Consider the following 20,082-nt stretch of genomic DNA (forward strand, 5'->3'; position numbering starts at 1 on the left):
AAATCAAGCCCACCGCCGCTGAATTAATGGCCAAATCCCCCGCTGCAGACCAAAGTTTACTACCACCCACTTCCACTTCCGGTGAAGCCACCTCCGCCGCTGACGTGGATTATTGGAATTCTACTGTGGGACCCTCCGATAGTAGTAATTACTATTTCTTCTCCGGCGAAACTAGTCGTTGGGAATGTCAAGAACAACAAAATTTTCAAATTCCGGGTTATTACTACGGCGATGGCGGCGATGACGACCGCGGTGTTTACAATATGCAACTTCCTATTGCGCCTGAGAGTAATACGTTTCAACCTATAACCTGTAGTTGCTGCCTTGTTCTTAGAGAAATCATTCATACCAATGGTTGGTTACTATCATACGATCATATGCTATACTCCCTTCTTCACATTCCCAGTTTATTATAATTATGTAACAATTTGTTTTTGTTTTTTAAATATGTATTTTTTTTAATTTATTTTATGATATGATTGAAATTGTATGCAAAAACACACCGGAAGGATTAAGAATAAGTTATAGATCGATTAGACTCAAATAAGTTGTAAAGCATAAAAACGGTAAGAAAAAAGATTAGATTGATGACCATAAGAACACGATGAGTTTTGTATTACCAATAAGACCCAAAATAGTTAACTCAAACATGTGTTTGGATTTACATGACAATGCAAACTCATTCCATTAAGAGCTCCTTCAACACCCGTAGAAGCAAATTAGCCTTATTACATGTCCAAACTTTTCTTAGTAATATTTTATCTACATAAAAATTAAGATACGAACGTTGTGCCCTTATTTTAGGTCTTCAATTTCTATTCAATTCACTCTTAGGCAAGAGTTGAAATATTTATGTATAGAAATTTTTTGTATGTATTTGAAGTGGTGTGTAAATATACTACGGTAGGTATCAACACAAGAAAGCTAGAGATCCATGGAAGATTCGGAATATTGTGGCATGCAATTCTAGAAGAAAACTTCCCCATCCTCGGAGGCACCAACTCTTCGAGCTTCACCCAATACAAAATGTTCGAGTAAGTTTGATCATTTTCTTTTTCTTCATAAGATAAGTAAATTATAGATTTATTTGAAAATGTTAGAATATAAACTAAAACATAAAAATTGAATGGAAATTCAGCTTGTCGAAGAAAAGTACAGAAGAAGTGAAGAGGTTCATGATGCAACATTATTTGAACCAAATGGTTGAGGAGTACTCGGCTCTTCCAGAACCATTATCTGATTTTTATGATATTTTGTGTATTGGATTGGATTGGAACGATGATGACGCCCCTCTCGTATCCCACCCCCAACCACTCTCATCCTATCCAGGTTTATCTTTATTCTTACTTTTTTTTTAGGCTTTTTTAAATGGCTTTCTAGTCCTTTTGTTTTCATTCTAGAAATCTTTTGTGTATATTTGGTAAAATTTATTATTTTGGAGTTTCAAATTTTATTTAGGTTTTTTGGAATGTTTTTTAGTGGAATATATAAATCAAAATATTTAAATAAAAGTACTTAAAAATGGAAACTAAGTATTACACGTGTCAAATTGCTATTTGATATTGTGTGATGAAGAATTAAGCATAATTCTCTTTAGAACTCAAACTTTGCTTTTACTTGAGTGGCAGAGGGAGGAGAGGAATCCGATGGAGAAGAAGAGAGAGAAGAACAAATCCAAATGGAACAACAATCACATCCGCCGCCGGAATTTGGGGGTCGCCGTCGAGTTCCCCAAACACCTCTAGCAAGACAGGTCTGTAGAAACGAAATAGAAAAATACATCACATCATGGTTGCTCATAGAAACAGAGTAAAACAGAGTGACTCTGTTTTTCCTTTTCTTTTTTTCAAATCTCAATCGGAACAGAGACAAAGAGCTGGAAGAATGACGGTGAACGATTTGAAAGAATATCTTCACCTTCCGATCAGCGAGGCAGCGAAGAAGATGAACCTTTGTCTCACAGTCGTCAAGAAAATCTGCCGCCGGAGTGGGCTCCGCCGCTGGCCTTACAGGAAGGTCCTTTTTCTTTATCTTCTTCTATTTTTCTCCCCCAAATGTTTTCGTTATTTACGGGATTTTCATAGAAAATTGGAATGGGTTATTAGGTGAAGAGTTATCAGAGGAAAATGGGAGCTTTAGGGACGAGATTGAGATCGAGAGATGCAGAGACGAGGGCCAGAGCTGAGGCTGAAATGGAAAGGCTTCGCCAAGAATTGGCTCAGTTTTGTGCCGGAATTGTACCTGATTAAAACGCCGACGTTTTTGTTCATTTGTGAGATTATTTTTTATTTTTTGAAAGGTCTATTTGAGGAATTTTTAGGTGACGAACTCAAATAGAAAAAGAAATAACTAACATTAAGAATTTTGGTATCATGTATTTCTTTCCTGAGACATTATAATTTATTGAAATTTAGTTAGTAAGAGCCTGTCAATTATATCTATTCTTTTAGGAAGGAGAAAGGGACGTTAGTCTTTGGGTAGTTTTTCATGTAAATCCTTCTTTATTTTGTTGTTGGATCTCTCGTCCATTAGGACATTAGAAAGTCTCTGTTTTGTATGTGGTTGGAAGGACTAAAATTCTAAAGAAATTTGTTAAGTTTGCTTGGTTATTGTGAACCCCATCGATAGACTTGTTAGGAGGAGAGTCTCGCTTGTTAGGCCTTTTTGTTAGCATTTCTTTGAAATTGGCTAGTATGCATGGACTATGTAGAGCTCTTATCTATCAAGGTTTGATGTTAGTTTTACTAGGCAAAGGAGCGTTTGTGGGAGGATCGAAGAAGAACTTCCTCCTCCATCCTTCGCCGGTTAGTTTGCAATTTATGAGAATGTTGATAAAACTATTAATAAATAATGATATCCACTAAATACACAATTATGCTTATATATATTTAACATAGAGTAAGATCCTTGGTTTAGTCGATTAAGCATATTATTTTAGTATGTTGGAATCTGTGATTAACTACAAACCAAATCCAATTATAAATTGATACAGATCCTAAGTAGTAATAAAGTAATTGAAAATAGCCAAATTCCTAGGCGTAAAGTCCTAAAATCCCACACCCTTGAGATGTTCGAAACATATTCAAGAAATATTCAGATCCGATGCCACCACCATTTTCTTGAATTTAAGCTCAACAATATGCAGTCAATATCAAATTCACACTGATCTTTCAAAATCCTAAAAGATGAGTAATCTTCAAACGGTTGTTTGTGTTAAAAAAGTGAAGCAAGAAGCCATGGAGGATTGGGACGAGACGATGCCGTTACCTGGAGATGTAATTGAAGGGGTTGCAGAAGGCGATAATGATGAGCTGTTTGTTTCGGCCAAGGCCAAGGCTGATCTTAGTTCGCAGCTGGGCAGGATCAACCAGCAGTTCGAAGTTGTGTGGTTGAAGGTGAAGCGTGGAGATGCCACACTTAAGCTTCGAGCACGCATCATTCAAGAGAAGGCATCAATTTTGCAAAGAAAATTCACCATTCGAGCGGCAACTGATGATCGACATGTTGCAGTACTAGGGGATCTCACCCTAGACCAGTGCTCTGAACTGCAGGGTGAGTAGGTTTTACTCCATTGTTATATATAAATACAAGATAACAATTCGAATTGAGAAAATAACTAGAGTTTGATGTTGCAGAAATGAGTAGAAGAATATCAAACCTGAATGGTGGAGAATTTAACAGAAGAGGTGTGAAGTATGAATGGAGCAAGAAACTCGACCAGAATCTTCCTGATCATCGTTCGTCAATCATAAGCTCCATCCTGTTCATGCCATTGAAAGGCGAGCACTCCCTGGAGGCCACGACTAGCCGGTGTATGGCCTGGTTTTGTGCTGCAGTTTCTTCAGGAGCACCTCTGGTGTTTGTCAATATTCAATCGGAACAGATAGTTAATGTAACTCAAGTAATAAGCATATCGGTTTGATCTTTGTAGACCTTAATTCCAGTTGCTCCTTCACATCCCATATCCAAACCAGATGTCGAATCTCACTTGTTAGTTTTGTTATACATTTTTTTCACATGCAGAAGAAAAATAGGAACACAGGAAAAGAATCATGGTGGAGCAAGCAACAAAACAACACTCCAAACCTGCGGGTTGTGCATGGAATAAGGCTATGGTTTCTGCCTGGCGTATCAGAAGTTGGACTTGAAATGATTCCTGCACCGGGGGATGTTCGTTTCGGGATGGATATACAAAGAACTGAAGAGGTAACTATCGACCCAATTTGTAGCATTTTTGTTTTTGGTTTCAACTCCTTTGCTTCATAGTTCAGTTCTATGAAGAAATGAGAAACTAAAAACAGTAATAATACTGAAACAATCACATTTTATTGAGAACACCAAATGAGAAACAAGAAATAGGAACCATAAACATCACTATAAAAGCAAGGCATAATTAACTTTTTCAATCCAAGACATTAAATTTAAGAAGAGAAAGCTTGTATTATTGAAGAAATCCGAAGAGTCCTCAAGAAAAACTTGAGATCTGATGGATGGTGTTTCGATGCAGGGTTTCATCTGTGTCAGTTCGGTGACAAAAGGTTCTGCGGCTGACCGATGTGGGCTTGGCAGCCTCTTGGAAGAGGCAAAGTCAACCAACTATCTCCTGTTGATTTCCCGATTAGAAGGAAAGAGCGTAATCCCATCAAATGTAAGCTCTACTGGGCTAATTCACTGCTGCGACCAAGCCGAGATAAGAAGCACTCTTGTTTCTGCAATGGACAGAATGGATAGTGTTAGACTCCATATCATGGCTTTGCCTGATAGTTCTGATGCTCAAGCAAATGAAAAACCTCTAAGCTTCAAACAACCGGAAAATTTGTCCCTTAAATGAACCTCACAAGAATTCTAACATTCAACATATATAATGTGAACCTTTCAATGAATGAATATGCATGTAAAAACAGGTCGCATTTAAGAATGGTGTAATTTTTTTTTCGCCTTCTCAAAAACAAAATTTTGTTTTTTCATATAGGAACAGGTTTGAAGGTTTGTTTTAGTAATAATGAGTACATACCAACTCAAAAGCAGAGTAAACAAGTTCTTAGTAATGCAGATCAAGACGAATCATTCCTGAGATATAATCTCACAGCTAACAATCTCAATCAACAAGTCACAGACAAGAAATTACACTAAAAAGAGAGAGAGAAAGACCAACCAAAAAAACATCAGGCTGATTTCGACAAAGTCAAACTGAAGCATAAAGAGACCAAGAAACTAAGATCGTTGCCTTTCTCCAACAAAAACAGCAGGGCATTCACGTCTCATAAAGGCACCAGCTTGTAACATATAGAATAGGCTTGTTACTAGACTCCTCCAAATGAGACTACTTTACACAATCCTAATGAACAGAAATTCAATGAGCAAACATAGTATATAAGAGAAAGTATAGCATCAACCAAGACGTGAATTGAACATATATTTGCCACACCAGACAACCTAGTTTTCTAAATATTTAGCAAATAGACTCTGAACAATCCACACTCACATGAAAGATCCTCCAAAGAATAAATGGATACATTCTCAGCTCCTTGGTTAAATACATGGTCTCATGCAAACATCCTCTTTACAAACATTCAAACACGCACATTCCATTTTTGCTTGACCGATGTGACATTAATGAAAATAAGCAAAACCCTTGAATCAAACATAATAATTTCAAATTATATTTCTCTCATTTAGACTTCAAATTCTCAGAGTAAGTATAAAAGGTTAGGAAGAATAAAAGACATGAAGATGAAAGTTCACCTGTTGAGAGCTGTGTGTAGGCCTCCAACACTTCCTTTTTAAGTTTTATTTCCTGTCTGTTGTTACATCCACTTCACAGTAATTGTATCTTTGCAAAACTAAAGTTAGCACACCCTTAAAACTGAAGGATCTTGGCGTTTCTGAATTGGATAAAACTGGTGGCCTTAATTACTTTTAGGCTGACCCTTCGTTGCTTGCTTAGAGAGGATTCAATTGAAACACTTCATTATCGCTTACTGGGTAGACTAAATCATCAAAGCAGAGCACAGACCTTAGTTTTTCGTTATGTTCCCCCTGAAAATGAAAGGAGAGAAGAACTAACTAAAAGAAGTAATGAGTATCAATTTGTAACAATAGTAACGAATATAATTACAGAACATTAAACACGAGTAGTTAACGTTAACACTGCAGGACAAGATGTTGGAAGGAAGATCAACAGAAATTTAGCTTCTAAGATGTTCGTGATTAAACTCCTTGTTCTCGGACACTATTAAATTATAGGAAACAGAAATTTTAACCACAAAGGATTAGTAGTCACGACGAACTATCAAGGAAATCCAAGCCAGTGTTGAATCCATATAAATCTGATACTTTGGATCGTTTGGTGATTTCACTTCTGGACTTGGACAATTTCTTTTTTAAATTTAAATCCACTTGTGTTTCTTTCTTTTAAAAAGAGTGAAAAAGAACATTTCTCATATCCATACTACCTAAACTGTTTCTAACTGGCAACACATGAAAAAAGAATACCCATGGGGAGAGTCCAATAAACATCAAATTCATAAGGCAGTATGGGAACAGACAGACATTGAGGAAATAAGTAATGGGATTCTCACTTTAGAAGATGTTAAATTCAAAGAAACTTACGGATTCTGCTAATTCTACATCACCTAGGGGTGACCAAAATGCAAGGGCTTGTAATGCTTGAAAATTTAAGTTCCTCTTGATCTTCAGAGAGAAATTTTAATGACTTCTAATCATTATTACTCCAGGAACCGATCTTAGAGTGAATGACGCCTACCAATGTAAACGTAACAGTGGGGTAGGCCATGAGCACGAGGAGATGGTTGTCAAAGAGTTCCTCGCCCAAAGTCAATGTGAATAACAAGCCAATATTTTGAAAGTTTCTATATGAAAGAGGATTAATTTCAGAATTTAAAGTTTAGGAGTTGAAATACTAAAAGAACGATCAAAGAAAAATCTACAAATTTGAATTATCTTGAATTTCATCGTTGAAAAGCAACAGTCTGCAAGTGAGATAGGCCTAGTAGAAGATTATATTTCTTGGAATCATAAAATAAAATACAAATCATTGATAACTACTTTATATTAGCCCAAACGTTTGTACAAGGGAAATGAAAGGAAAAATGAATTGCCTTATTGATAAGGTATAAGCGGTACAAGTTTTCATGCCATATTCAGTATGACCTGGAACAAAGTGTAACCAACAACAGGGGAATTACTAAAGTAAAAGGAAAGGGCATACATTATCTGCCTCAAGGAAAATATCCAAACCATTGTAGTCTATGGTCAGAAAATGGCAATCATGTAACTTGCATTGTTTCCTTTTGTATATCTGTCATCATCCTCTGCTCAAACAATCTTGGTTCTTAGTAGACAGCCGTTTAAGAAACTCGTAGGTTGTGATCATGGTGGTTGCCGACATCGCCATTGAAGCCCACCTTGGTCCAAGCCCTCTATAACAAGCATTCAGTCCACCTTCCTTCATCAAGTTCCGTATGGTCTGCAATGCCGTTAGAGGGCGTCTTTGGCCATTTTCTTCTCCATCCAAAACTTGTAATCTAGTCTTGATGGTATCAAGTGGCATTGTTATGATAGCAGAAACTCCACTAGCCAAGGCTGCACTCAACCCTTGAACTGCCACTGTTGCCTTAGAATCTGTTTTAAACCCATAGCCACCATTAATACAACCTTCATCCTTCTTACTTGCATAGTATCCCAGACCACTCCAAATGAGTCGGTGAGCTACAGAGTAAGAAGTCCACCAAACTGCATTTGATGGAGCATATGTCAATATAGAAATCCCAAATCCCCTATATAATCCTCGCAAACCATCAGCATTTATGATTTTTCTAAATGCGTCGATACCATTTCTATAGACACAAGAATTACGATTAGAAACGTTGTTTTTAGCACTGATATTGCAGCCCTGAACCATTAGTCTTTGGCTTACAACATCTATTGGAGTCCAAACCAATTGAGCAGCCATGGCTGAGCTCAACCCTGCAGCAGCATTAGCTATAGCCATGGCTGTGGTGTCTGAAAAGCCTAGCTTAATCGTTGCACTTCCAACGCCACTCTTGGTAATTTCAAGAGCCCCCATGTAAAAGGCCCGAGCTGGGATAGTTCCCATTAAAGAGGTTCCAAACCCTCTGTAAAACCCTCTTAAGCCTTCATGACGCATGATAGAATATGACATTTTAAAGCATGATACCTTGGTAGATGAAACCTGAAGTCGAGTTTTCAAAACAACAATAGGATAAAGGGCTGTTGATACACCTGAAAATAAAGCAGCACCCAGAAAAAAGAATTTGGATTTGTCTAACATATCCCAATCAATCTCTGCTGGAATATGAATTTCAGAGGTTGATTCATCCTCAGCTGCATCCAGGCTCATCTTAGCCAGTTCTAAAACTGAATCACAAACCACCCCGGAAACCAGACACCCGCTTTCCTTCTCCAAACTATGTAATAACAGTTCCTACCTCGCCTAACAGAACTAACTCATGAAAACAAAAACAAAAACACTTCAAAAATGAAATCTAGAAAAAACCCAAATGAGAAGTGTCGTAGAAACGAAGAGGGGAGATCAGAAACTGAACTGCAAGACACGATAACAGCAATAATTGGAGTAATAATGTTTTCCTTTGGTAATAGATTCTGAGATTGGACTTATCTCACCATGAAATCCAATACGATCATGGGGTTTCTTCTCACAAGTTACAATCCCAACAAAGCAAAGGAGAGAAACAATGAAATCAGGTGATTTCGACAACAAAATATCACAAACCCAAATACAGAAAAACTCCTTAATTGGAAAAGAGAAAAACCCAGAAAGCAGAGTGGAAGTTTGAGAGCGGAAATGGAGGCGAAGGAAGTGAAATAAAGAGCTCAAGAAGGAAGAAAAGACAAGATTTATGGAGGTTCGCGAGGGTTTTGAGGATCGAGGAGGGTGGACACGTGTCCATCACCATGTCGAGGTCATTTTTAGACATTAGCCTCTTTTAAGGATGAACCCAAAAGCCAAAAACTCCATAATTCTGTGGGTTATCTATTCGGGTATTTGGTTTCTTCTGTTGCCATTGTCACTTCCAAGTTAACACTTCCTATAAAAATTCTTTAGTGATACCCATCAGAAATCAGATCCAAAGTTTTCATTTTTTCTATTGCTTCTCTGCAAAATTTGATTGAGATTCCATTTTTGATGTGGTGAAGAACCAGAGTCCGGCAACAAAATCAAATCAGCACATAGTTTTTTTCTCTGACACAATGATAATCTCCCCATTTTTCATCACTTCCGTACGGTTATGTTAAAAAGGTGACCAATTGGAATGTTGACGGCTTCAATTTTTCTCAATTTGTTTGCAAATCCATGGTCGGTTTCAGTGAGACTCAAGGGAAACCATTGGCTCATTGATTTTGGTTTGGGTCCACACTTTCAGAACATATTACGGAGAGAAAAGAATAGGGGAGCGTTTCTTAAGAGAAATGGAATTCTGTGGGCTACTAACCAACAAATATTGGGCCGGTAATACCTCGGGCCCATTTCTAACTGACCCATTCTTTAGGCCTGATATGAAGGCGTTTTTGGGCCATGGGTATTTGTTGGGTTAAGCTTGAAGGGTCCACACGTCGGAGAAATACTTTCTGACGGCTAATGCCACGTCGTTCCAGGCCCAGTGCCACGTTGAGGTACTTTAAGCCACGTATGACATACGTGGCATCTTGTAAGAGATAAAATTCACAGAAAGCTTTTTTGTTTGCAGTGTTGGCACATTAAAATCCATCATCCTACCTGAAATAATTTAAATTATCTTGTAACACTTCTGCTTTTTCTTTTCTTTTTTTTTTTTAATTAAGGCAAATATTTAAAATTTTAACCCAATTGTAAAACAAAAATTACATTTTTTTTTTCTCAAAAAAATTTACATTGTGTTTAAAATATTCATAAAATGTAAATAAGTTGAGAGTGAAATCAAAGTGGTGTTGAGGGAGTCTCCTCTTGTCTAACTCGACCCAATTTGATTACCAAATGAAATATTATTATTATTGTAGTGTTGTTATTATTTATTTAAGTTCAATGGTGGATAGATTTTGATTTTAAATTGAACATGAATAAAAAGAAAAAGGATGAGTACTAATGTTTAATTTCTAAAACTAAATGATTATCTTGATTCTAGTAGTGTTACATTTTAGATTAATCTTTATACATATCAAATAAAGTATTTCTTTACATTTTTTTCAGCTTCTTCCAACATCTCATTTTCCCTTTTTTTTTTTTTTTTTGTCGTTTCTTCATTATCCAATTTAAATTCCAACTATAACCCCATTTAATTCCAAATGAATGAAAAATTAAATTAACCCTTTATATTATTATATATACACATCAAAACCCCATTCCAAAATAAACACAAACCAAAAAAGATGGATGTAGCCAAAATGGGATTCGACCCATTATTTCTAAACGCCCTCCACGACCTTCTGGACTTCTCCGACGAGCCAGGGCAGAGCAGCCACCATGCGCCGTCACGAGCGTACCTGAGGGACGCAAAGGCGATGGCAGCAACTCCAGCAGACGTGGTGGAATATCCAAACTCTTACCAATTCACCATCGACATGCCTGGCCTGAAATCAGACCAAATAAAGGTGAAAGTAGAGGATGGCCAATTGGTTGTGAGCGGGGAGAGGAAGAGGGAAAGTGAGAAAGTTAAGGAAGGGAAGTTCGTGAGAATGGAGAGGAGACTTGGAAAATATTTGAAGAAATTTGAGCTGCCGGAAACCGCCGACACTGACAAAATATCGGCGGCGTACCAGGACGGAGTGCTATCGGTCACGGTGGAGAAGAAGCCACCGCCGGAGCCCAAAAAGGCTAAAACTATCGAGATTCATGTGGCCTGAGGATTGTTTCTTTGGGTTTTGTTATGTAATGTAATAGTAATGCAGCTTTGGCACGTTTTTATGTTTCTTTGCTTTTGAGGTTTGTGTGTATTTTGGTTTGTTGTCTTTGTCTAGTGGCGTATCTAAAAATTTACCGTCAACTCTTTAAACCTATACTAAATAAATTTTGTAATTTGTGTTAATTGGTCTAAATTTGGAAAGATGGGGATGTACATAAAAATGCATTCTACGTTCTACTACGTTTAGAGTTGTCAACTTTTTAAGGTTTTTCTTTTTATCAACTTCTACATTCAAATATGCCATCAACAGTGATAACGATTGGAAAGGTTTAATTGTGATTGTACAATAAATATTAAGTAGGAAATTAATAGGAAGATATAATTCAAATGTGGTATTAACGGTGAGAATGATTGGAAAGGTATCGTTGTAATTCGAAAAAAGTCTAATTGTATTACTTGTATTGTTATACTATTTTTTGTTACAATAAATTTTAAATATGAAACATGTAGATATGAACTTTTGTTGATTGATTAAAGAAAAAAAAACCAATCAATTATTAATTAATTACGAAGAAAAACTCAACTTTCGACTTTGATTTCGTGTGATGAGACGTAATCTACTATGACCTTAAAAAGAGTGTATGTGAAATACCATTATCACACACACAGTTCTAATTTAAGTGTTTACAAAGGTTAGTATTTATCACACAGAGTTCAATATGTTTTCTATAACTTAACATATAATAAAGGTTAAAATACCATTTGATCCCTATATGTTATCCTATCCAAGAAATGATTTTAACTTACTGAAATTATTTTATTTTATGTTTGATGACAATTGAAAAAGAAAATAATGACAATTGAACAATTGAAAAAGGAAATAATGATAAATGAAAAGGAAAAAGATGTATTAATTGAAAATGATAAAATTAATTTTATAATTTACTATAAGAAATAAAATTAGTTATATAATTTACTGTGAAGATTAGAAAATGATAAGATTGATTATATAATTTACTTCAAAATTCATAAATATATTGATTGAAAGTTAGAAAATAATAAGATTAATTATATGATTCACATTCATTGAAAATTAGAAAATTATAAGATTAATCATATAATTTTCTTTGCAATCACGTGTTTAAATTTGGAAAATAATAGGATTAATCATATAATTTACTTTTAAATCTTGAAATATTAGGTTATTCTGATTGGAAAAGTTTTCAAAATAAAAACAAATAATTTTAAAATAGAGAACCAAAAGTTACATATTAACTTTGAAATTTAAAAACTCTCAATCCCGAAGGAAAAAAGAAACTATTATTAGAAAAACAAATTAAAAGTTTTCTTCTAATTTTTCCTTCTCTTCGTAATATTCTCAAGTGAGAAGGACTTTATTGTCATTTGGTTCTCCGTCACCTTCCAGAACTCATACGATGAATGCGACAGAAGCTACTGGAACCTCCTTCTTCCAACTCTTCTCAACACTTCCAGAAAATTCCTCCTCCCATTCATTCCTTATTCACTCTCTCATTCACAACATCTATAAAATCCAACCAACCTTTCGCCATTTGCAACAACAAAAATCAGCTCTTCCGTTTACAAGAACGACTTCCATAACCAAAATTTCCTTTCCTACAAGCATTTCTAATTCCTTAAAAGACTCCAAAATTTCTCCACCTATCAAGAGAAAAATGGATTTCAGAATCATGGGCCTAGAGTCACCAATCTTCTCCACCCTCCAGCACGTGATGGACCTCGCCGACGAGGCCGATAAGTCTTTCAGCACACCTACCAGGGCTTACGTTCGGGACGCCAAGGCTATGGCAGCAACTCCAGCCGACGTCAAGGAGTATCCGAATTCCTATGTTTTCGTCGTTGACATGCCGGGGTTAAAGGTCGGTGACATCCAGGTTCAGGTTGAGGATGACAATGTGCTACTGATAAGTGGGGAGAGGAAGAGGGAGGAGGAGAAAGAAGCTAAGTATGTGAGGATGGAGAGGAGAGTTGGCAAGTTAATGAGGAAATTTGTGTTGCCGGAAAATGCCAACATTGATGCCATATCGGCGGTTTGTCAGGATGGTGTGCTCACTGTGACTGTGCAAAAGTTGCCACCACCTCAGCCTAAGAAGCCCAAGATCGTTGAGGTCAAGGTCAATTGATGGGGCTAGGACTATCGGGAATTCCTACTTCCTATCTTTGGATCACGAGTTTTCAGAATTTGGCACATGTTGTTTACTTTTTCTTCTTTCTTTTTCTTTTTTGGTGGCGTTTTCTATTGTAATGACTGTTATGTGGAGGTTAAGTGTGTAATCTGTGTTGATGGTTTATGTTAATGAATATATTAAGGTTTTATCAGAAATCTCTACCGTTGCTGTTATATAATATGATTTTTCCCCCTCCTCTTGGGTTGGTGTCGTATAAAATATGCAACAATTAATCAATCAGCCGCAAAGCAATATTCTAACAATGAAAATTTAGAGTCGAATTGTAATGTAACTTCCACTAACCTGAGGAGAGATGAGGGGAGTTGAGATATTTTTAAATCGCCAATCGTTCCAACTGGTTCCAAAAGCGCTTGTGGTGGAGTATCTTCACCAATTTAAAGATCTGCGATGCACTGGAAAGGTTATGATATGACACATTGCTATCAGATTAATGAAGTCCTCCTTTTACTTGAAACTGAAGCCAACCATTGATTTTACTATGTTTAGTTTTGAAAAAAAATCAAGTTATCGATCTAGTTTTGGATGGAGTGGTTCTTTCTCCATCGTGTCCTTGTCGAAAGTGCATACTGATACAACCGCAGTTTAGAGATCTTAGTAGGAGGGCATGCTAAAGCCCGATTGTTACGGACATCTCCACTACGATATCTTGAGCTTTTATCTATGTTTAAACTTCGGGGAAATGGGTTCGTCGTGTTCTGCTTCTTCTTAAATAGAGCTATGAAGAACCCTTCTTTGTCTTCAACAGGATCGGTTCGGAGTAAGTGGTTAGCTGCATAATGAGAAATTATTCATGAATATTTAGTTGTGCAATGAAGTTATAGCTAAATTGAAGTGGGTGAGTTTGAAAAACACAAATAATTTGTTGACACTTACCGCCGGCGAACACTGGGAGACCTCGTCGCTGCCACTGTGGGAACGGAGTATCTAGTTGAAAACCATGTGATTCAGCAAGAGGTAATAGTGACTGGACGACATCTTCATTTTCAATTTGATGAATGGAACAAGTGCTGTAAACAATTCTCTCTACGGCTGGAACTGCAATGAGATGATATCGGAGGTGTGGATTTCAATTATCAAGGGACGTTCAAGGATCAGGCAATGTAATGTTTATTTGAACGGGTAGAGTAAAATATCACAATATATTGTACAAGTACAAAGTGGAAGTTGAGACTGAGAGGCGAGGAAGGAAAGGACAGGGTAGTCCTTAAACCCTTCGAACATCAAGAACATGTGGATATTTTCTAATGTTCTTCAGTATATTATATCTATTTTGTTCTTAGCTCTATTCCCCAAATAATTATATAAACATATATATATATATACACATACATACATACATACATATATATATATATATATATATATATATATATATATAAAGAAAAAAAGGAGAAAGGAGAAAGAAAAGAAATAAACGACGGAATGTAACTCACAGGAAAATGCATGTGCAAGAGCCTTTCTCTGAAAGGCAGCGAGTTTGTTTAGTCGTTCAAGGTCATCTCCAGAGGTTGTCCCTGCAAAATTCATGACGATATAGTAGAGGTAGCAATCAATAACCAGAAGAAGATAGAGCAGATAATGGATTATGGATGTTGCAATCAAGACAAGGCTAAGAATTACCTTCAACATGTGACGGGAGCAAATGATCTAATCTGACAGCCGCAGTTCCAGATCCAGAGCAGGAAGGATCCAAAAGAATGGCACGGACCTTAAAATATCAATGGTGGATGACATCAAGAACATAACATTTTCCGGCTGAACATCAGTACGCTGTGGCAAAAGATTAGGCTTTTTGTCTACCGACCCAAGCAAATTAGAAATCACCAAGCATTCTAATCTCTAAGCAATAATAGCTATGGTTATTACTTCCATCGTTCTGGGGCAATGGGATTGGCCGATCCAATCCATCTAAGAGATCAGGATTTTTTTTTTAAGGAAGGGGGTAACTATGATTATAGTTGCATGCATGCAATAGCTTTAGTTATTTATGAAGAAAAGATGATCAATGTGGAGCTGAACAAAACTTACTTTGGATAACGAAGGATCTTTTGGACTAAGCTTGAGGAAATCCCCATGCAAAACGTCTATAACTTGCACCATTAAGGTTAATCAAAGTAACATGTAAGTTAGGACAATAGCTGGTAATGGCATAAATGAGATCATCGCCTTACTGTCAGTTTTCAATTCATTAAAATGGCAACCTCACGTGCAAGGCGACTAATCCAAATAGAGAAAATAATCACATAAGATTCCAGATAGATAGAGAGTTGTTGTATGGTATCAACAATACGGGCAGACAAAACTATCCAAGAAGGATACTAGAAGCGCCAGATAGTTTGATAGTATGTTGTAAGCGTTTGACCCTGCTTTCATTCAGTTCACATGCAATGACCCTTCCTTTTCCATTCATGAGAGAGGCAAGGTGGACAGTTTTGTTACCCGGTGCTGAACATGCATCAAGGACCTTCAATAATACAAACCATTAAAATGGAAACTATTAACACCAGAGAAATTACAGTAAATACAGGTAGATATGATCTTACTTCCCATCCTGGCTTGGGATCAAGTGCTACTGCAACCATGGAACTAGCCTTCCCCTACGAACATTAGTACTCTATTGTTATACAATAAAAAGAAAAAACAGCTACCTTTGGCCTTAAACATATGCTTCTTGGCAATGGACTGAACAAAACTAGATACTTACTTGTAAGAAGATACTTCCATCTGCAACCAGAGGATGATCATGTAAGTCACTGCCTGGGGGAAGTATCAAGAGGTCAGGAACCATATCATCCTTCTGAACCTGTTTGAAATGATAACCGGCACCATTTAGGAATTCTTCGCGAGTGTCATAATGGAATCGATCCTTACCAATAACAAAACACATAACAAATTCTATCCCTACATCCATATTATGAATTTTTTAGAAGGACTAACGGGGCTAGGAGGTACTTAGAACAGTTGATCATTTATATGTACAAAATGATGAAGTGTGCAATTCGTGAAGATAATCCCATTGTGGCTATTGAAATTTAGTCATTTGCAACGTGGGCGTATTGAGCTGTGAAATCCCTAGTCCTGGTTTCGAAAACCATTGTGGCTATTGAATTCTACTCTACTGGCATACACATCAATAATAATTGAGAAAGATGTTGGAACTCACTGGATATCTTTTGCCTAATTCTTTTATTGCTGTGTGAACATCCATCTTCAAAGTATTCACGCGAATAAAACGGGGCCTTGAAACACCTGAATTGATGATTATGTCTTCATAACTGAGTAGGCTTAATAACTAAGTTAGAGGAAACCCGCATAGAACAGACTTATACATAACTCTCACCAGGATCATCATCACCACGAGTTATTAAATCTTCAATACTGTTTGCTTTTTTCTTCGACAAAAGCTGTGTAACAGCAGATTGTAAAGCACTTTGCTGCCGCATGAGAAACTTCTCTGCATCGCCAGCTAGATGAGCTTTCTACGCACAGTTTCCATAAAATAATACCAATCATCACCAAATGTAAAATAGCAAGCTACAGCAATCTCAATAGACTAGCAGAAGCTTCTGCATATTCATTAACACTTTCTTGTAACGATAACTTATCTAAGTATTTTCTACTGCAAGCTTATTCTAAAGTCTAAACGTCTCACCAAAGGAAAAAAATCCTTCATTTATGAACTACATGATCGGGCCTCCAAACTCCTACTGGATCCAGTAGGCAGTAACTCTTGATGATAAAAAATTAGTTCAAACTCAAAACCACGCTCATCTATTTTCAGTACAACAGTTTGGGGTGGAGATTTAAACATTTGACCTCTTGATCAAGAGTGTGTCTTGTGTTAGTTAAGCTATCTTCATGCTGGCAAATTACACCCATATGTAGATTATTGAAAGTAGACAAAACTAATTTCAAGTAAATAACTTTTAGAATGTCCAAATATTCGATGTAATTTATTAAATACTCCTCTCCCTTGTTTAACTATCATAAAGCATCTTCAGAGTCGATCTTTTAAAAGGATAAACCAACGTCGTCTTGAGGTAAGATGAATGTGTGAATAACATACCTGGCCTAGGAGGATATCATACATGATTACATAAATTAATTCCTTCTGCCTCTGCAAAAATATCAGGATAGCGTTACGCATGTTTGGAGTAAGTGAGAGAACTATCCGGAAAGAATTAGCCCGAACTTGAGAAACAAATGAATTACAGAGGATCTCGAGAAACATGAATAACAGAGGATCATGGTAAGAGAATAACTGTCATCTGACCAAATCCAAGAGCAGCTATAAAGAAAATGCAAGAGTACCTTCCATTTGTTGCTCAATAAATCAGCAGCCTCAAGTACGTCCTTGATCACAGGGAGGTCTAACAACGCAACAAAAGCAAGAGAACTCAGAAAGCTACAAAATGAACCTTAATAATTATGCTAAATCACTGCAAACATCACCTGAGGACCGAGGGAAGCTAACTAGTAATAACCTAGCTTATCAAAGAATCATTCATATCAAAATACATGGAATTCCAAATTTCCACATAATTCATTGTTATGTTATCCATTTAGCTCGTTGCAGAGATAAAAACTGCCGCATAACAATATTAAACATCTAATATCCAAACGCCAAGCAAGATGTTCAACTTAAACCAATAGTCTCATTGACATCCACACGAGAATCCGTTTGAAAGACACTTCCCGCGAAAAAAAAAAATCTTTGTTCAGAACTTACATTTGAGAGTCTTGCAAACAAGAGCGAATGTGCCCTTCTTATTCCGAACAGATGGAGCATAAACGAGTGACTTGATGGAGGCTATGGCTCGACGTTGAGCGTCTCCCTCGAGAACACGCCGCAATATCTTCGCCGCCTCTCTCCTAGCGAAGTATGCCGAACGGTCGGCGTTGCTCATCTTCCGATTTTCTGATTTGTAGGCGGCTCTCGACGGCGATACCTTGGTTCTGTTGTTAACGCGCCCCATGGCTTCTTAGCAGCCACCTCGTCCGAACTACCTCCGGCCGATAGTCGATATTTATGAATGGTCATTGACCCAAGTCGTATTGCGAAACGACATCGTATCATATGACATGCGCTAAACCCCGTTAGAACTCTTTGGTTTTTCAAATTAATCGTACAAAGTGATAGATTTGGCGATGAGTGATTTACGATGGTCGAGTATTGTTGGGAATCAAAATAACCAGCATTTGAAGTAAGACGACTATTATAGTCATGGTATAAATTCTATCTTAGTGGTAGATTTTTATAGTTGGTATTATTATAAAATGTGTTTCGATGAAGATTATTATAATCTGAACAAAGGGTTGGTGAAGAAACGTACCCTTTCATATTATCGATTTTTATATTTTAATATTAATTTTAAAGTATCATATTGCATTATATATTAAATAATGTTTAAATTTATATAATAAATCTATGGTTATAGTGAAGTGATTATTATAATATGGTTTTGACCGTTCTTTATGTGTTCTTAAATTGATTTTATTAAATACTGTTAATTATTATATATAATTAATAAATTTTGCTTCAAACTTGGTTTGGTACATAAAAAGAATCTTCAAACTTGTTAATTACGATGTTTATTTCGTAAATTTAACTTCGATCTTATTTTTTCACTATCATTCTTTTCCATGCATATATATTGTACATGACATTTTTTTTTTCTTAAAATAGTTTTATTAAACCTTGTAGTTAGGATATTCATTTCATAAATTTAACTTCAATCTTCATTTTTCACTACTATGTTTTACCATACATATATATAGTATCTGAAATACACATTTTTTTCTTAACTTTATATCACTGAATCTCATTAACTTTAATCATAATTTAATACTTCCTAGGTTTTTCATTACTCTTTTTTGTCATGCATATATATGCTACATTAACATAATATAAATAACTCCTTGAGGTTCGTTAGATCATTTTTCTTTTGGTTCAATACTACAAAAATTGGATTACGTGACATTGATGTAATGTCAAGTAACAGTGTACTAGTATGTTAAGTAATGTCAAGTACTCATCTTTGAGGTATATCATTTGATCCCAAAACAACATTAAGTAAGATAGTTTTGAAAATAATTATATTTAAAAATATCTCCAACAAGTTTAATCTCCATATTTAGTAAAAAAAGTTATCTTTGAGATATTCATCAATCTATGTAAGAATTATTATAACATTTTCATCAAATGTTCCAAGATTTAATTTTCTTCCTTAACTTCATGATTTCCATAAATTGAACCACCATAACTTGTATTACACAGAGATTAACCGAGGAAAGACGGTGGAACAGACGAAACAGCCAGTCAAAGGCGAGTAATGATGTCGATGGAATGATTAACGTTGAGCCACATGGATAAGCTTGGAGATAAAACGATGGCTTCTATTAAAAATGGAGAAGTATAAAATTAATAATAAAAAGTTGAATGCAAAATTCCAATTAAAATTATTGGTGCATTTTGTAATTATGGAATATACTCTATATGGATTTGATGTGTCAAATTGAAGGGTTAAAAGTTTATACCATACATAACACGATAAAGTGAACAAAGCTTACTGTATTAGTTAATTGCATTGGCTTAGAGAATTGTCTTTTTTAATACAGCATCGTGGCCATCGTTGGATTTAGTGTATGCTTAGTGGTTCGAGCACCCCTAAACTTTATGCTATTTGTCACTCCCTAAACTTTATATTATTTATAAATTATATATACAAAGATCTGAAATAATACTAATACCAATGATTAGTATAGTGGTAAAATCGTCATCCAACATCTTTTAAGTTCAAGACCTAAAATATATTTTTAAGATAGAAGGTTTTGTTAATGTCATGATGTAATTAATATATACATCATATAGTTGTGGTAAAAAAGGGTTAAAAAATTATTAATTTTTTTTAATAATGTATGTATTTTTTGAAAATAATTTCAAAAATAGGATAGAAGGTGAAATATTGGAA

The 20,082-nt window shown here is 35.9% G+C and overlaps 5 protein-coding genes across 10 annotated transcripts; 3 read left to right on the forward strand and 2 right to left on the reverse strand.

Annotated features, from left to right (window-relative positions):
- Positions 1-1,587: 1,587 nt before the first annotated feature.
- On the forward strand, positions 1,588-4,918 carry LOC103493899 (uncharacterized). 3 transcript variants are annotated; one of them, XM_051087837.1, is made up of 8 exons: positions 1,588-1,753; positions 1,867-2,016; positions 2,106-2,272; positions 2,749-2,804; positions 3,228-3,552; positions 3,636-3,901; positions 4,024-4,206; positions 4,508-4,918. In XM_051087837.1, the coding sequence occupies exons 3-8, from the start codon at positions 2,161-2,163 to the stop codon at positions 4,829-4,831; spliced, it is 1,266 nt and encodes a 421-aa protein (XP_050943794.1). In that variant the 5' UTR covers positions 1,588-1,753; positions 1,867-2,016; positions 2,106-2,160; the 3' UTR covers positions 4,832-4,918. The 3 variants fall into 3 exon arrangements, with proteins under 3 accessions (XP_050943794.1, XP_050943795.1, XP_050943796.1); XM_051087838.1 differs by having other exon boundaries at positions 1,591-2,016; positions 3,636-3,892; XM_051087839.1 differs by lacking the exon at positions 2,749-2,804 and having other exon boundaries at positions 1,595-2,016; positions 3,223-3,552.
- Positions 2,866-9,261, reverse strand: LOC103493688 (uncharacterized). 3 transcript variants are annotated; one of them, XM_051087841.1, is made up of 6 exons: positions 7,232-9,261; positions 6,613-6,872; positions 5,746-6,039; positions 5,156-5,338; positions 3,659-4,709; positions 2,866-3,545 (listed from the first exon to the last, which is right to left on the reverse strand). In XM_051087841.1, exon 1 carries the CDS (start codon positions 8,381-8,383, stop codon positions 7,328-7,330), a length of 1,056 nt encoding a protein of 351 aa, XP_050943798.1. In that variant the 5' UTR covers positions 8,384-9,261; the 3' UTR covers positions 2,866-3,545; positions 3,659-4,709; positions 5,156-5,338; positions 5,746-6,039; positions 6,613-6,872; positions 7,232-7,327. The 3 variants fall into 3 exon arrangements, with proteins under 3 accessions (XP_050943798.1, XP_016901314.1, XP_050943797.1); XM_017045825.2 differs by lacking the exon at positions 6,613-6,872 and having other exon boundaries at positions 7,232-9,260; XM_051087840.1 differs by lacking the exons at positions 5,156-5,338; positions 6,613-6,872 and having other exon boundaries at positions 7,232-9,260.
- A 1,119-nt stretch (positions 9,262-10,380) lies between these two features.
- LOC103493687 (17.3 kDa class II heat shock protein-like) lies at positions 10,381-11,066 on the forward strand. Its single transcript, XM_008454546.3, has one exon. It carries the CDS (start codon positions 10,411-10,413, stop codon positions 10,882-10,884), a length of 474 nt encoding a protein of 157 aa, XP_008452768.1. The 5' UTR covers positions 10,381-10,410; the 3' UTR covers positions 10,885-11,066.
- Positions 11,067-12,205: 1,139 nt separating this feature from the next.
- Positions 12,206-13,245, forward strand: LOC103493686 (17.1 kDa class II heat shock protein-like). The gene has a single exon (XM_008454545.3). The coding sequence runs from the start codon at positions 12,320-12,322 to the stop codon at positions 13,043-13,045; it is 726 nt and encodes a 241-aa protein (XP_008452767.3). The 5' UTR covers positions 12,206-12,319; the 3' UTR covers positions 13,046-13,245.
- Positions 13,246-13,538: 293 nt separating this feature from the next.
- On the reverse strand, positions 13,539-18,127 carry LOC103493685 (25S rRNA (cytosine-C(5))-methyltransferase NSUN5). 2 transcript variants are annotated; one of them, XM_008454543.3, is made up of 13 exons: positions 17,841-18,127; positions 17,423-17,481; positions 17,178-17,228; positions 16,452-16,590; positions 16,275-16,360; positions 15,816-15,914; positions 15,655-15,708; positions 15,431-15,575; positions 15,140-15,195; positions 14,732-14,819; positions 14,545-14,625; positions 13,985-14,146; positions 13,539-13,880 (listed from the first exon to the last, which is right to left on the reverse strand). In XM_008454543.3, exons 1-13 carry the CDS (start codon positions 18,085-18,087, stop codon positions 13,624-13,626), a joined length of 1,524 nt encoding a protein of 507 aa, XP_008452765.2. In that variant the 5' UTR covers positions 18,088-18,127; the 3' UTR covers positions 13,539-13,623. The 2 variants fall into 2 exon arrangements, with proteins under 2 accessions (XP_008452765.2, XP_008452764.2); XM_008454542.3 differs by having other exon boundaries at positions 15,140-15,201; positions 17,841-18,126.
- Positions 18,128-20,082: the final 1,955 nt, after the last annotated feature.

This window comes from Cucumis melo, chromosome 7, assembly GCF_025177605.1.
Source record: "Cucumis melo cultivar AY chromosome 7, USDA_Cmelo_AY_1.0, whole genome shotgun sequence".
NCBI classification, from domain to species: domain Eukaryota; kingdom Viridiplantae; phylum Streptophyta; class Magnoliopsida; order Cucurbitales; family Cucurbitaceae; genus Cucumis; species Cucumis melo.

Coding starts and splice junctions, on each gene's coding strand:
- LOC103493899 (XM_051087837.1), top strand. CDS start 2,161: ATGCAGAGACGAGGGCCAGAGCTGAGGCTGAAATGGAAAGGCTTCGCC. Junction 2,273..2,748: donor GCCGACGTTTTTGTTCATTT/GTGAGATTATTT, acceptor TAGTTTTACTAG/GCAAAGGAGCGTTTGTGGGA. Junction 3,553..3,635: donor CCAGTGCTCTGAACTGCAGG/GTGAGTAGGTTT, acceptor TTGATGTTGCAG/AAATGAGTAGAAGAATATCA.
- LOC103493688 (XM_051087841.1), bottom strand. CDS start 8,383: ATGAGCCTGGATGCAGCTGAGGATGAATCAACCTCTGAAATTCATATT.
- LOC103493687 (XM_008454546.3), top strand. CDS start 10,411: ATGGATGTAGCCAAAATGGGATTCGACCCATTATTTCTAAACGCCCTC.
- LOC103493686 (XM_008454545.3), top strand. CDS start 12,320: ATGAATGCGACAGAAGCTACTGGAACCTCCTTCTTCCAACTCTTCTCA.
- LOC103493685 (XM_008454542.3), bottom strand. CDS start 18,087: ATGGGGCGCGTTAACAACAGAACCAAGGTATCGCCGTCGAGAGCCGCC. Junction 16,591..17,177: donor ATGATATCCTCCTAGGCCAG/GTATGTTATTCA, acceptor AACTGTGCGTAG/AAAGCTCATCTAGCTGGCGA. Junction 15,709..15,815: donor ATGGAAGTATCTTCTTACAA/GTAAGTATCTAG, acceptor TAATGTTCGTAG/GGGAAGGCTAGTTCCATGGT.